Source organism: Spermophilus citellus (assembly GCF_964194105.1).
Source record: "Spermophilus citellus genome assembly, chromosome: 9".
Lineage (NCBI taxonomy): Eukaryota > Metazoa > Chordata > Mammalia > Rodentia > Sciuridae > Spermophilus > Spermophilus citellus.
The window spans coordinates 54,261,849-54,277,322 of NC_138191.1; the positions used below are offsets into that span (position 1 = coordinate 54,261,849).

General features: G+C 33.6%; 1 protein-coding gene across 2 annotated transcripts in view; it reads left to right on the forward strand.

The window, feature by feature from the left end:
• The window catches only part of DPYD (dihydropyrimidine dehydrogenase), an 824,864-nt gene that overhangs the window by 645,793 nt on the left and 163,597 nt on the right, over nt 1-15,474 (forward strand). For both annotated transcript variants that reach the window (XM_081305920.1, XM_081305921.1), the window contains one exon: nt 14,949-15,091. In XM_081305920.1, the coding sequence (XP_081162046.1) occupies nt 14,949-15,091 (143 nt within the window). The remainder of the gene's footprint in view (nt 1-14,948; nt 15,092-15,474) is intronic.

Here is a 15,474-nt window from a genome sequence, read left to right on the forward strand (position 1 = left end):
GTATTCCACATCCCGTGAGTTTCCATTAACCTTTTGATTCAGCAAGTTGGTTTCCTCAAAGAAAGCTTACTGGAATTTTGTTTGGATTATGTTGAAAATATAGATTAGTTTGGAAAAGTTTAACATCCATATAGTATCGAGGTTCCTACTCTATGAATATAATATATTTCTTAGTTTACTTCAATCTCTTTGATTTTTCTGAGGTATATGTTGTGTCTTTTAGAATATAAATGAACATGTATCATAAATATGTTCATATTTGCTGCTTTTGTGCCATTATGAATTGTATTCAAAATTTTAACTTTTTGATTACTTGGTGGTGATATACAGAAAAAGATAGAGTATATGATATATATATATATATAGAGAGAGATTTTTTTCCCATTAAGTATGATGTTAGCTATAGGCTTTTCATGGAATCCCACTGTTAAATTGAGAAGGGTCTCAGTTATCCCTATTTTGCTGATAATTTCCATCATGGATGGGTTTTGAATTTTCCTAAATGTACTTTTCTTACCCTTTTGAGATACTCAGTCTTTTCTCTTTAATCTTCCCATTGCTAAATCACATTAATTGATATTCAGATGTTAAACAATGTCACATTCCTGAAATATACCACATTTCATCATGATGCTTTACCTTTTTATGTATCGCTGAATTCAGCTTTCTTATATTTTATTAAAAATATTTGTGTGTTACCCTTATGTCTATATTTTTATTTTCTTTAGTGTGTTTGGCAGGTTTTAATATCAGAATTAGGCTGGCTTTACAAAATGAGCTGAAATTTGGCCCTTCTACCTTCTATGAGAGTTTATATAAGATTGGTACAATATCTTCCTTGAGTTTTATAGCATTTTCTGGCAACACCATATAGGCCTGTAGTTACTTTGTAAAAATATTTTTTATTATAAACTCAATTTTTGTACTTTTTATGGGTTTGTTTTTTATTTTGATTCTCTGTATTTTGTTGTCTTAATTTTAGTTAATTATTTTGCATGGAATTTGTCCTTTTTTTTTTGAACTGTTGGGTTTAGTACATAAAGTTAACCATACTGTCTCCTTATTATCCTGTGTTTTTAGAATCTGTAATGATGGTTCTACTTGTTAAGTGCTTACAGAGATTCTCCTGTTTGATTTTATCTGGTTCTGAGATACATCAGATGTTCTTGCTCACTCAGTGGTCACACAAGTAGCTACTGGCTTTGAGCCACCCTTTGGCTGAGGAGTACCCCCAGTTTTTACTCCTAAAACATTGAGAGTCTGAGGAGACACAGTAATATATAGTTCTCTTGGGCTAGATTCCCAGGGTTGACATGTAGCTGTCCCTGGTATGGTAGGAGAGACTACCAGACTGCTGCGTGTCTTCCTGATCTAGGGTAATATTAGTTGTGTAATATTTTTGGAAACTTGCCTAAAATAATGTGTTAAGTGTTTTCCCTTTCCTAATTCCTTGGTTGTGTGGTCTGTTTTATGCATGCTACAGATTCCTGAGGCATTTATAATATTGCTTTAAAGTCTCAATGCATCTATGAAAGCAAAATTTTGCATCACTGCTATGATTGTGTGGAATGGAACATTTACTCTCTCATTTCATGACTTCTCTAGATACTGAAAAAGTAACATACTACTCCCATTTTAACTCTGATCTTTTCTGTCTGATAAAACTCCTAATACCATTTTTATTTTTTATCAGACTAGAATGATTCTTAGCATCTGTGGAAAGGCTACACCCAGGAACAAGTACAAAGTATATGTTCTCTTTAGTTTTCACTGAGAAATATTTCAGTAATAATACATATTAATTTGTATTAATTTAAGAATAGTTATTAATTGCTATTAAAATAGCAATGTTTTAATTGATTATTATCAGCTTTGGACTTTCTTCATTTTGTCTTTTTCGGAACTGTTAAAATTCGAATATTTAAAAACTAAAATGTAAGAGTTGGAGATCCCTTGGAAAACTGGAAATGGAACCACCCTCTGATCCAGCTATCCCACTCCTTAGTCTATACCCAAAGGACTTTAAAATAGCATACTATAGGGACACAGCAACATCAATATTTATTTCAGCACAATTCACAATAGCTCAACTGTGAAACCAACCTAGATGCCTTTCAGTAGATGAATGGATAAAGAAAATGTGGAATATACACACAATAGAATATTACTCAGCAATAAAAGAGAATAAAATCATGGCATTTGCAGGAAAGTGGATGGAGTTGGAAAATATAATGCTAAATGAAGTTAGCCAATCTCAAAAAAACAAATGTTGAATGTTTTATCTGATATAAGGAGGCTGATTCATAGTGGGGTTGGGAGAGGGAGCATAGGAAGATTAGACCAATTCTAGATAGGCAGAGGGGTGGGAGGGGAAGGGAAGGAGTGGAAAAGACAGTGGAATGAGATGGACATCATATCCAAAGTACATGTATGAAGACATGAATGGTGTGAGTATACTTTGTATATAACCAGAGATATGAAAAATTGTGCTCTATATGTGTAACATGAATTGTAATACATTCTTCTGTCATATTTAACTATTTAGAATAAAAAAGATTAAAATTTTTATGAAACCTAAAATGTAATCTATAAATATAGATTTGATGGTAGCTGGAGGGAGGAAGGGCCGTTTCCCTCACCAAAAATATTGTATATTTTATTGCCTATTCTGAGAGACCACTTTTCTTTTGTTGCTAGCAAAAGTGTTTCAAAAACATAACTTGTAGCAAAAGAAAGATCCATAGAGTAGAGGAAGTAAAATAGGGGGAGGGAGAAGAAGATGGAAAGCTGGGGAATAGGGATTGAAAACAAATTCCATGCATGTATGATGTTGTCAAAATAAACCCAACTACTATGTGTAACTATAATGCACTAATAAAAAATATTTTTAAAAAAACATGATTTGTTCATTACACCTACAATTTTCTTAGCTTGGTCCCAACCTCTACCAGAGTTTGAAATATCTCACCCCAAGACCTACCTATTGATCTTTCAAGAGCCCAGATAAAGTCCTACATCTTCCATAAACTCTTCCCGAACCACTTCAGTCTCCCTGGCTTTCCCTCTCCTGTGAGCTTCTTAGTATCTATTGTTTGCCCCATAAAATAGGGCATGTGTACAAGTGTTCATCTCATATACCCAGCCTTATGACTTTCCTGAGAGCACCTCTTCTGTGCTTAAAGGCAACTAGCACCATGATGGTCCAAGAAATAATTTTCCCCAGCACTGAAGAAGGAAAGAAGATAGGAAGGGAAAAGGAAGGAATAATTTCAACTGAAAATAATTTCTCATTATTTATCCTATCGAAATTTTGGGGAAAAATTATTATCAATGAATCAAGAGAGCAACTTATCAATAGAATCTTTTCTTTTCAAAGTGCCTTGTCCGTTTCATAGAGAGCAATGGTTCTCAGAGTGTTCAGAAAAGGGCCCAGATAGATATAACTTGGTCCATACAACATCTTTGAGAGTTATCCAGCTTGAAGAAGAGAACAAAACGTTGCCAGCTGTACAGCCTGGGTTTCAGCAGACTCTGAGGAACACAGTCTTATCACAGAGCACAGAGATTTACACATGTAATTCATTGTAAAGTGAAAAGAGAATGCATTATCGAGAATGAAAGGAAAGGTTTTTACACCACAGCAAGTGCTGCCATGGACACCCTGGCCGTGGAACCACCTACAGAATCAACAGGGCACAGATTTCAGAGAGAAAAGAAATCATGGTTTTCCAAAGAAAAAGTATGATCCTAGTTGATGGGTGAACTCTTTGTTATTTTTTAATATGTCACCAGAAAAATGCTGACTTCTTATTATCGTGGATTCTCCCAAAGGTAAAATGCAATTCTGATCATCAGTTTTCTCATTGTCATTATAATCTTCCTCTTTCTCCTTTTCAAATAACCATTTTGAATATACTGAGAATGATGAGGTTTTTATACAGTATAACATTTGCACTGGACACCCTTAAGCAAAATCTCATGAGAAATATTTGTACACCAAGTCTACTAACTCTCATAGTCAGAACATCTTTTTTGAATAATCCATCTGTTTATATTTATAGATAAACTTTTTACTTCTACAGGCAATGAACATTGCCAGAAGTACCTATTTGAGAGAGACTGAGGCATATGTTAAGCTGGAAATACAGAAAATCCCTCATATTCAATCCCAGCAATCAATTTTACCATGACATTGTAAACAGGTAATTTAGCCACATAACCCTGTGTTTCTATGTGCACATAATATTCAACTTGTTGAACCTGAAATTCCTTATCTATAAAATGGGCATATTGCATATGTGGTTTACACTAATGTTATGAGGGTATAAATAATGCATGGTCTAAATAATAATGAGGGTATAAATAATAGCAGAACAACTGTTACTTAACAGGTTCTCAAAATTATTTTCATTTGGCAATATAATATGATATTGCCATTGGCTTTGAATTGTAATTTTATCATATGGAGGCCAACAGCTTAAGAATTATGCAAGTTATCACATGCCACCCAGAAGTATTGTGTGTTCTCTCGCCAGTGGCTCTTGTTGGCATTGGTTACTGAAGAGCAAGGAAGAAACAGAAGTACAGCTCTGGTCAGTTTTAATGCTCATCACCAGATGGAATTCATAAGCTGTTTATAGTTTTCCTGAAAACTGTACTTTGAAAATATAAGCCATATTTTAAGTAAAAATATACTTTAACCATTGAAGATTGATAGAAAAATATACTGCTATCTTCTGCATGGAGGTTATAAAGCAAATCATACAATGAGTATTTAAACATATTTATAGATATATATGATTTTAGTTTGTACCAGCCATGAATCACTTAACAAAAATCTTTATTCTTGTTTCCAAAGAGAACATCTATGGAACTAACCATAGTGTACTTATTTCAGCAATCCCTTTTCTTGTAGCTGTGTCTTTCCTCTGTGTAAACAGCTCTGCACACTGGATTTCTCTCTAAATCTGAATGTCCTCTTTGGCCATACTGAAGAATGTGCTTACTGTACAATTTCATTAAACTGCTGTGTTATCAGGTAATTGTTTAAACATAATGCCATAGCACTATCAAAAGGAAAGGTGAACTAATGGCATTTGCAAATGTCAGGGATTATCTTAACACTTTTATTATAGTTTATAAAAAGTAGGTTCAGGGCATTTCTTGGCAATTATTTCTACAGGAATTGGTTATTTAAATAAATTGCTAATTATCTGAAGATGACAGTATTGAAAATGCTACTAATGAGTTGTTTAATAAGTGTAGCTTGTGGTGGCCACCTACAGGTTGAAAATAGAAAGAACATAGAGACTATGCCTAGTAAATGTGATGGTGTTCTAGTAACAAATTTCAAGACATTTAGCTCTTCATGCTAAGTCTTGGAGCTACGTTTTTTTCATTGTGCTATCTCACAGTGGGGTTTTAAGTTCTTCATAGAGTATGATTCTTGGTAATTCAAAATTCACTTTGCTTCTTTAATTGTCTTTGTCCTATCATTCTTGGATATAATTATCATTGGTGATAGCTGGTATGATTTTATAATTTACCATTCCAACTGAGGTAATTTTTGAGTGGAAGGGGATGCTATTTATAATTATATCATGTAATTGCAAATAAGTACAACTATAATATACTGGAACTCTCCTGGGCAAACAGGGCCATATGGTCACTCTAGTTATAGCTATTACTAACTACTCTAGCTCTAATTTAATACAAATCCAACAATTACTGTAATGCTAATTTTCTTAGTTTATCATACCTGGATAATATATCTTTATTAGCCATAAAAATTAACTCATCATTCTGAAATTGTATATTCACATTTAAAAGGAAAAAGTGAAGCACACGGTTAGGTGTACTTGGGTCAATTACTGGATTCACACTTCCTAACAGGCTGAACTTGAGGTTGTGATATTTATCCTGATCAAGTTTCAGTTGATACATCTGTAAAAAATAGGGACAAAATACTTAATAGTGATGTCATTGGGCAATACAAAAATACCTAGGATTTATGTGGCAATTAGAAACACTCAAAAAAAGGATTTTTATTTCATATATGTAATGTTAAATTTCATTTTAACTATACTTGAGTCTTTTCTAAGTTAACTTCATCTTAATATCTCTTGGGAATCTACAGAGCATGTAAAATTGCTCTTTAATCTACCATGACAAAGTTCACAGTGTCCTTAGATTTTTAACTGGATGAGATCTACTATTCCCTGTAGTGCAAAAGTCTTTCTGTTGCTTCTTGCCTGTCAATTAGCCACGCACATTCAATGGATAGGGAAGTCCCAATGCAACTGAGTTCAAGCCAAATTTACAACAAATCGATAATAAAAACAGGAGTAATAAGACCAATAATGTACACTGAACCATTGGTTCCTGTTTCATGGAAAAACAGACTAAGACTTTTCTTCCAGGTTACCCTTCAAACATTCAAAGATAGTTGTTAGAATTCTTTTCAACAATCATATTCATGCATATCATTTATGTGTCTGTGAGAGATAAGAGATCATCCTATTAACTCAGTTTTGTTAATCTTTTACTTAAAATAATGGATGCAGAACCTAATCAGTTCTTTTTTTGGTGGGGGGTGGGTACTGGGGATTGAACTCAGGGGCACTCGACCACTGAGCCATATTCCTACCCTGTTATTTTATATTTTATTTAGAGACAGGGTCTCACTGAGTTGCTTAACACCTTGCTTTTTGCTAAGACTGACTTTGAACACTCAATCCTCCTATCCCAGCCTCCCAAGCCACTGGAATTACAGGATGCACTACCACACCCGGCTCCTAATATGTTCTTTTGAATGTACAGAGGATAAAATCACTGCACAAACCATATACCATATACATAAATTCCACAACACAGATTCTGATAAAAATCCACTTTAGGAACATTACAAAAATAGTCTTTGTTTCATTGCAGAAAGAAATTACAAATACTTTTTATCTTAAAAATTCAAACAATGTGAAGTATGTATATCCAAGTTTCAAGGTTACTTTCCTTCAATATAGGATTCACCCCATTTCACAGAGCTGATAACTGGGAACAGTTTAAAACTCAAAAATCTGCATATTTACATGCAGATATATTCAATGTAATAATCATACCAGTTTTTTTGTTTTGTTTTGGGGTGGGGTTTTTTTTGCCAATAATGGGACCATACCATACATGTTGTTCTGCTACTTGGGATGAATTCTTAACATATTTCTATATATTAGAAATATTTAGATGTCTCTTAGAGATATTTGAATGTTGATTTCAAAGGTTTTTTTTGAATGTCGATTTCAAAGGTTTTCTAGTATATCATATATGGATGAACTACAATTTATTTAATAGAATAACTTACCATGATCATTAGGCTTTTTTCACTATGTTGCTACAAAAAAAATAATAATAAAAACCCACAATACTTCAAGGAACATCTTTGCACATGTAACTTTGTATCCATGTATTAATGTGACTCCTTAAAATGGAATTTCTGGATGAAAAAAACATATACATTCATATATTGCAAAGAGCATAAAAATATAATAAAGATTTATTCATAAAATATTTACATTTATAGCAATAAACTCAAACTATGAATATGGAAACTTTTAAAAGTAAGGTAACAACCTATCCATTCCAAGAGTATATCCCCAGTTCACCCCTTAAGTGTTAAGTATTCATGGAATTAACGTTTATTTTTCTGATCAATTTTCTCTGGATTTCATAATAATACTAGCTTACATATATTATGGGCCGGGCACTGTGCTGAATGCTTCCCATGTATGGTATCACTTAATATTTCCTATGTTACTATGATGTCATTGGTATTAATGTCCATTTCACATGTAGAGAAGACTGATGTTTTAGGAAGTTAAGGAGTTTGCTACAAGTCATCATTGCATAGAGCAACTGAAATAAGACACAAACCTAATGGTTTATACTTTAGAACCTGTGCTCTTAGCATTAGGCAATACTGACACTGATTTTCACAGGTGAAGACAATGCAAAGACTGACCTCTCTATATTTGCAGCACTGCCAGTACTCAAAATAACTGAAGAGTGGGGACTTTAATGTCACAGAGATTTGAATTTTTAATCATAGTCTCTCCCTGTTAAACTGTGTGACATCAGACAAGTGATTTATTCAGCTTGAGCTTCTCTTTCTTCATAAACAAAATAGAGGTGACAGCATCTGCCTTCATGGAGTTGTAAGGGTTAATTTCCACCTCTTACATGAAGCCCCAGCCTCGGTATCCAGCTTGTGGAGATCACTCCAGGAATGAGTGTTCCTGCTATTTCCTCTAACAGCAGCTGACAATTTGAGAAAGATAAAGGCCCCCGTTTTTGGTGAATATTATAATTCTATTGCTTTAAAATAAAATGCCTGGCACAGGCTAGGTATAGAGTTGAATATGAATTAACTATGAACATATTGAATATGTTATGAAGCAGATAAACATAAGTATAAGGATAGGAAGGCTCAGGGACAATGACATAAAAATAGAATTTAAAAGTTTTTGTAAAGTACTTTTTACTTTTCCATAAAAAATAAAGATAATATAGAAGCAATAGATCTTGCTTTTTCTCTTTCTTCCCTAAAGATTTCACATCTCCACACATAATCCTAGATCATTTTTGTACTCAAGTTTGCAATTGAATTATGCTATTGTTCTCAGAGGACCTTAATCCATGTGTAAAGTTGTACTTTTAAATAGCTATGCTTCACATATTTATCAGTATATTAACTTCATTAACATTTTTAACTTGTTTTGAAAAGCATAAACTTGTTGGTGCTTGATTTATGGGTATTTTATAAGAATCAATCTTTAAACTCCTAAATCCTTAAAATTCTTGATTTGCTAATATTTTCTTTCTTCTGGGTGATGTTTAAACTATTAACAATTAGGCAGTCAAAGTTCAATTTCTAATGAATTCTTTATCCACGTAATTAATTATATTTTAATTAATGTGAGCAAATTAAAACTACATTTTCTTTTTGTATACACAGCGAGGACAAGTGAGTATTATAACCCAATTTCTGTTTTATTGCCAGCTAGAGCTATTATCAGGGAGTTTATTGTGGACTTAGTTCTAACAATTAATTGTGTAACAGTAGCTGTCCTAGGAGTCAAATGATGAGGGAAAAAACAAACAGAATTAAACTCAATTATTCAAAATTCCAGTTATCCAAAATTAGCATATGTTCTACACTATCTTGCCCATTAAAAATTCCTTTTCTCTTCAAGGATTCAGTCATGCAAAGTAAATCTCTTTCTTCTTTCTCACCAATAAACTTCAGTTCCAATGTTGTCATTAAAATCCTTGTATATTGGCTTAGTGCATGGACCTTTTGATTCTCAAAAAAAAGTTTTAATATATTGACATTTGCCTTTGAGATTTTTAGCTTTGAAGTCAAAATAATCTTATCAACATTATGACATGCTAAATGACAGCTGTTAGAAAAGAAGAAAAAGGAGAGGACATGCATGGTTCTTTTAAATGTCAGTGGATATAAAATTCTATCATCATGGGTATTATGCTTTTGTCTCCAATGTGGATATCAGTTTCATTGCCTCACTAAACATACAAGAACAATATAGAAGGCAATGTCCAAGTGTTTTAGTGTTTTCACTGCTGTGACTAAAGGATCTTCCCAGAACAACTCTAGAGGAAAAAGATTTTACTTGAGGGCTCATGGTTTCAGAGGTCTTAGTCCATAGAACAGTGCCTCCATTCCTCAGGGCTCTAGGTGAGGCAGAACATCATGGCTGATGAGTGTGGCAGAGGGAAGCAGCTAACATCATGTGATCAATAAGCAGAGCTCAAGAGACTCCTCTCTCCAGACACAAAATATATTCCCCAGAGCCATACCCCAATTCCTACCTCCTCCAGCCACATCCTACCTCTTCAATTAATCCCATCAGGGATTAATTCACTAATTGGGTTAAGACTCTTACAACCCAATCATTTCTCCTCTGAACCTTTCTGATTTTTCTCACATGTAAGCTTTTGGGGGACACATCACATCTAAACCATAATACCAAGTAAGCTAAATAAGGACTCTCTCTGAAATCAGTTGTCCCTGAGGGTTACCCTGCCGCAGTCTTGGCTGGGCACAGAATCACGAGCCACCACACACCTTGTAGATTCAAAAAGCAATTCTTTATTCCCGAACTCACACCAGCCTCTACACACGTTCTCAGGAAATCCAAGTTCTCCTGCCGCCCAATTCACCTACTCCACGAGGCTTTTTTTTCCAATACTTTCTGAATCTCACGAGAACTCAACGGGAACTCAAGCAGCAGGAACGCCCTATTCCCAGTAGCAATAATCTTCAACATCCAACTTCCCTAAAACCCATATTGTCTTAAACTGGGAACGCCTTAAACTTGTCTTAAACCGGGAACGCCCTAAACCCAAGGAGCGGGATACTTCCTCAAACCTGCAGGATACACCCTAATCCTGGATCCACCCTGGTCCTTGAGCAGGGTCACCTTTCTCAAACATACATGCAATGTCACAGCGAATTTCCAAGGCAAGTCCATTTAACATGGGGTACGCTGGCAAGGAAATTTCGATGTGTCATTCCTACTTGGCAATGGCGCTCAGCATTACCCATAGCAGATTATACTAGCAAACTCTTCAACAATTTTCAACATATGCCCTTGAAATATATTAAATCATTTATTCCTCAAAATGATTGTTACTACTCTTCTCATTGTTTTGTAGATGTCACAATTGATTACAGTGAAATTAATATAATCTTTCACAAAATCAGCTCGTAATTAGTGGATCTAGGGTTCAAGTTCGGCAGTAGGACCCATTGTCTGATATAACTAATTCATCCTAAAACTGATTTCTTTCTAGAATTTGTATTGATAATCTTTATAAACTGTATGATGATAAAACAAATTTTAATTTTTCCTAATGGAAAACTGGTACACAGTGTATAATTGCACTAAATCATTTACATTGAAACAACCTACCTAAGATCATGAGAACTGGTGTTTGGAATATCCATCTCAGTTATATGGAAAGGTCATAAACTGATTAATCAGAAAACAAAGATATAGGTACCTAATAAATATTTTGTTTATAAACAGATGAGCAGATAAATGGGTAAGTGAAGACTGATTAAGGAATGCATCATGACAAGTTCATAATACGTTCACATATGCATATAAGTACATAATTCTGTAGTTATTATGTAGCATTTTTCAAATTGTATTTAAGTGACCTTTGAAAAATGATAATGTCATTTTCTTGAGGAAAAAAGTTTCATCAAAATTAGAAGAATTAACTTAATTCAAAATCTCTTAGTAAAATGATTTTCTAAAACATGAATCAATCCAAAAAAGTTCTGTGCAGTTTATCAAAGAAGATCTATATCCTCAAGATATTGATTTGCATTTTAAGTGTGACTATAAGGAGGGCCTACATTGATTAGAGACCAAAAGTTGCAGTTCAGTCCAGTCCATTAACTACTCCAGAAGGACCCTTCAGTGCCAATTAGAATTCTTGGCAGGGATGTTGCTATTCAAAGATCTGGTTCTTCTTTTGTTTGATTGCTTGTTGTTTGTTTGAATCCACAATTTGTATCCAGTCCTGGCCACCTAAAATGGCTTAGTTTTTATTTAAAGTTTCTGAACAGATGAAACAGAATGGTGGGATGTAACTGAATTTCCTGTTAGGTTCATCGGGCCACCCCATGTAAATGAAAGCTTAATTTAAATTGCATGTTACCTCTTAATTCATTGCAGCTTATATGATTGCAGTTTCTTGATTTAGACCTTGTTTTCTTAAGAATGGAGACTACATTCACATTTCTTAAATCTCTCAAATTGGCTTCTTCCTGGTCTTTGATCTAAAAACATTGTTCATAGCAGTGACATAATTTAAAAAATTGTTATCTCCACTGTGACTCTACAGTCTCTAGGAATTTTCATTGGCATATACACAATTCTGTATAATGTTATATATGTGTGAGACAGGGTCTCACTGTGTTGCTTAGGTTCTCCCTTTGGCTGAGGCTGGCTTTGAACTCATAATTCTCTTGCCTCAGCCTCCCCAAGCCACTGAGATTACAGGCGTATGCTACAGTGCCCTGCATATATATTTTTCTTTGCACCAATTTTTTTTTGTCTTGAACTTATTATTTCTTCATTTCTGTCATCTTAAAAGTTAAAAAAAATTCTGTATTACAATTTAGAACGATCCTTTTATATACTTATAGTTTCCTTTGAGAAACCTTTCTTGGAGTATGAAAACCATTTATAAAATCTATTCCCCATAAAAATGCTGAGAAGAGGTAGATTGCCTGTCATATTAAATCAGTTGAGTTATTTTTTTAAAAAAATCAAATGAAGTTTATAATGGAAATAAAAACTTACTTAAAAAGTTTACTGTTGCCCAGCAGCAGAAAGATCTGGTTCTTCATTTTTGAATCACATTTTCTTAGAACATAATTGCCATTAATATTTTTTAAAAAACGACAACTCTATTAGTTTTAAAATTTTTCATGTTCATTAGGTGGATTAGAAAAGTTTTAGAAAATGAAGAAAAGCATGAAATACAATATGTCATATTGATGTAATTCAACATCTTCAAATGCCAATGAGGATTTGCTGATGTTTTTTAACACCTGTGTAATAATGTTGCCCTTTAAATGTAACTGGTTAAATTTTCAAAGCTGTGTCCTGGGATTTTGCCATTTGATGTCCATTAATATCAATTGGAATATGTGGCCAAATCCCTGTATACCACTTTGAAATTTTACCCCTTAGTGTTAATGATAGTCTTCTAACAGTGCAGTTAGAAATAAATTATTTATCTGCTTAGTTCAAATTTCCTTTAGTCTCTTGGGTCAACTAAATAAGGGTGAGTTTGAATTCCAATATTTCTTTATTACTTCAAAGTAACATGTATATAAAGAACCCATTAGCTTAGTATGTATTGAGCATGTCAGTTATATTATGCAGAGATAGCTGTATACTTATCTGAGGGTTTAAGTTGTAGATTTCTGTAAAAGCCTCCTTTAACTTTTATCTTCATTTAGATTTCTTTTTAATAGAGCTATTCATATGTATATATAAATGCATATATATACATAAATTGTGTCTGCTATATTAGCTTCCTTTATGGTTCAAACACAAAGATATAATTAATAAATCTTTTGATATAAAAATATAACCTCAATCTCCGATTTCTAATTTGCCTTAATACTTATATGTGCTAAATGTCTATTATGAAATTTTAAAGTATCAGCATAGAATCTTTTGACTAAGAAATACTAAATAGAGGAAATTTTTTAATGTTTGGCACAAGAAGCACACATTTCCACATTTCCACTTGGTTTTAAGTGCAAAAGCACCTTTTATGCATAAGTTATATCTATCTGAAATTGATATAAACAGAATTTAAAAGTTTGACTTTTTTAAAGAACTTATTGTTTTAGAGTAGATTTAGATTCACAGCAAAAACTGAGAGAAAGGCAGAGATTTCTTATATACCAGCTGCCCCCATATGTTGGTAACCTCTCTCATTATCAACATACTTCACTGAAGTGATAAATTTGTTACAACTCATGAATACACTGATACATCATTAGTACCGAAAGCCCATAGATCATATCAGGGTTAACTCCTAGCATTGTGTGTTTAATGAATTTGGATACATATATGGCAACATGTGTCCATCATTATAGTATCACACATACAGTATTTTTATTGTCCTAAAAATCCTCCCTTTACTACTTCCCCAACTACTGGTCTTTTTACTGTCTCCATAGTTTTGCCTTTTCCTGAATATCATTGCAGTCATTACCATACAGTATATAGCCTTTTCAGGTTAAAATCCACTGATCCCAAGCAAAGTGCCAAGTGCTTTCTTGAAGTGAGCACTGCAGTAAATACATATTGACAATACTGATAATTGTGCTTGTGGCAACAGAGGAGATGAAAAGTACTACATGCCTTTTAGTACAACTTTGAATCAGTTGATGTTTGAGTTGTTTTTTGAGCACTGGTTTAAGGCAATGTCAAATTCTTACATAAAAAGATCTATATTTAGTTCAGAAAATGACCTTAAAGGACTGTTGATTTCTGAGTGAACGCCAGGAATATCCAAATGTTTTCTCTATTTCATAATCATTGATGCTCTTCAGGATATTTAATACTTGAGGACCAAAAGAGCTTCTGTACAGTGTATTGATGTTTGAAGTGACCACAAGGTGTTCTGTCCATTCAGGCAATATTCATGACTGTTATGGAAAAGATCAACTGGGAATGTCTGGCTAATGAAAAATAAATTTATATGCAGATGTATGAAGACACATGCACTATAATTACTAGATTCTAATAAATTCTCTTTAATTTGGTTAAAATTTTCTAATATGTGGAAATTTACATTAGGCTCATGCTGTTTTCTCAAAGTATTTGAAATACATGTACAAAGAAATATGGAATCTGCAAGTTTGTCAGCACCTTGCTTGTTTTACAGCATCTATATTCACACCAGCTGCTTTTGACTTTGCAGAAACATAACAGAGTTGTATGTCTATTTATGTACTGTATGTGATTGGTTTTGTTTTTCAGAACCTGCTGTTCCTTGTTCTTTTTGAAACAGATGCTTGAACATTCCATACAATCTTTACACATTGCTGTATGTCAAATTGTAATTTGCATGTATTTTATGCAAGAGTTCTAGGGTTGATATACCCACTTCATAACTTGTCTGCATTCAGTAATAGCATTAAATTTCTTACATACACATGCATTGACAAATTAACATGCTCTGAAACATAATGTTTACATATTATGCATGTATATATCTTAAACAGAGATGAAGAAATGTGAAATTTGCCTGATACAATATTGACTTCACATATGATAACTATAAAGCGACATTTTCCAATGGTCAATGTGTTAACCTTTTCTAATGCTCATTTTCTGTAGGGACAGCAATCAGACCTATTGCTTTGAGAGCTGTGACCTCCATTGCTCGTGCTTTGCCTGGATTTCCTATTCTGGCCACTGGTGGGATTGATTCAGCTGAAAGTGGCCTTCAGTTTCTCCACAGCGGTGCATCAGTCTTACAGGTACTATTTGTGTTTGTCCTCTAACAAAGAGGTGTGGGATTTAAGTGGCAGCACTCACTGAGTTCCTCTTGTGAGTAGAGAACAAACCCAAAGTTCATTTACTGTCCTATTGAACAGGACTTACTAATGCTCCATGTTTATCTAATATATTCATTTATCCATCTGTCTCTAAAATAAATGAGACTAGGTACCAAATGCTTACTGGATTACTGGATTAACAAAAATACATGAAAGAAGAATCTGTGTAAAATAAAATTTTCACTGAAAGATAAAATGAAATCAAGGATAAGCCCAATACATGATCTGTGCTACAAGGTACTGGAGGGATTACCAAACTTGACTCTGGATTTCCTGGCACACAGAGAAAAAATTATTGGTCTCAC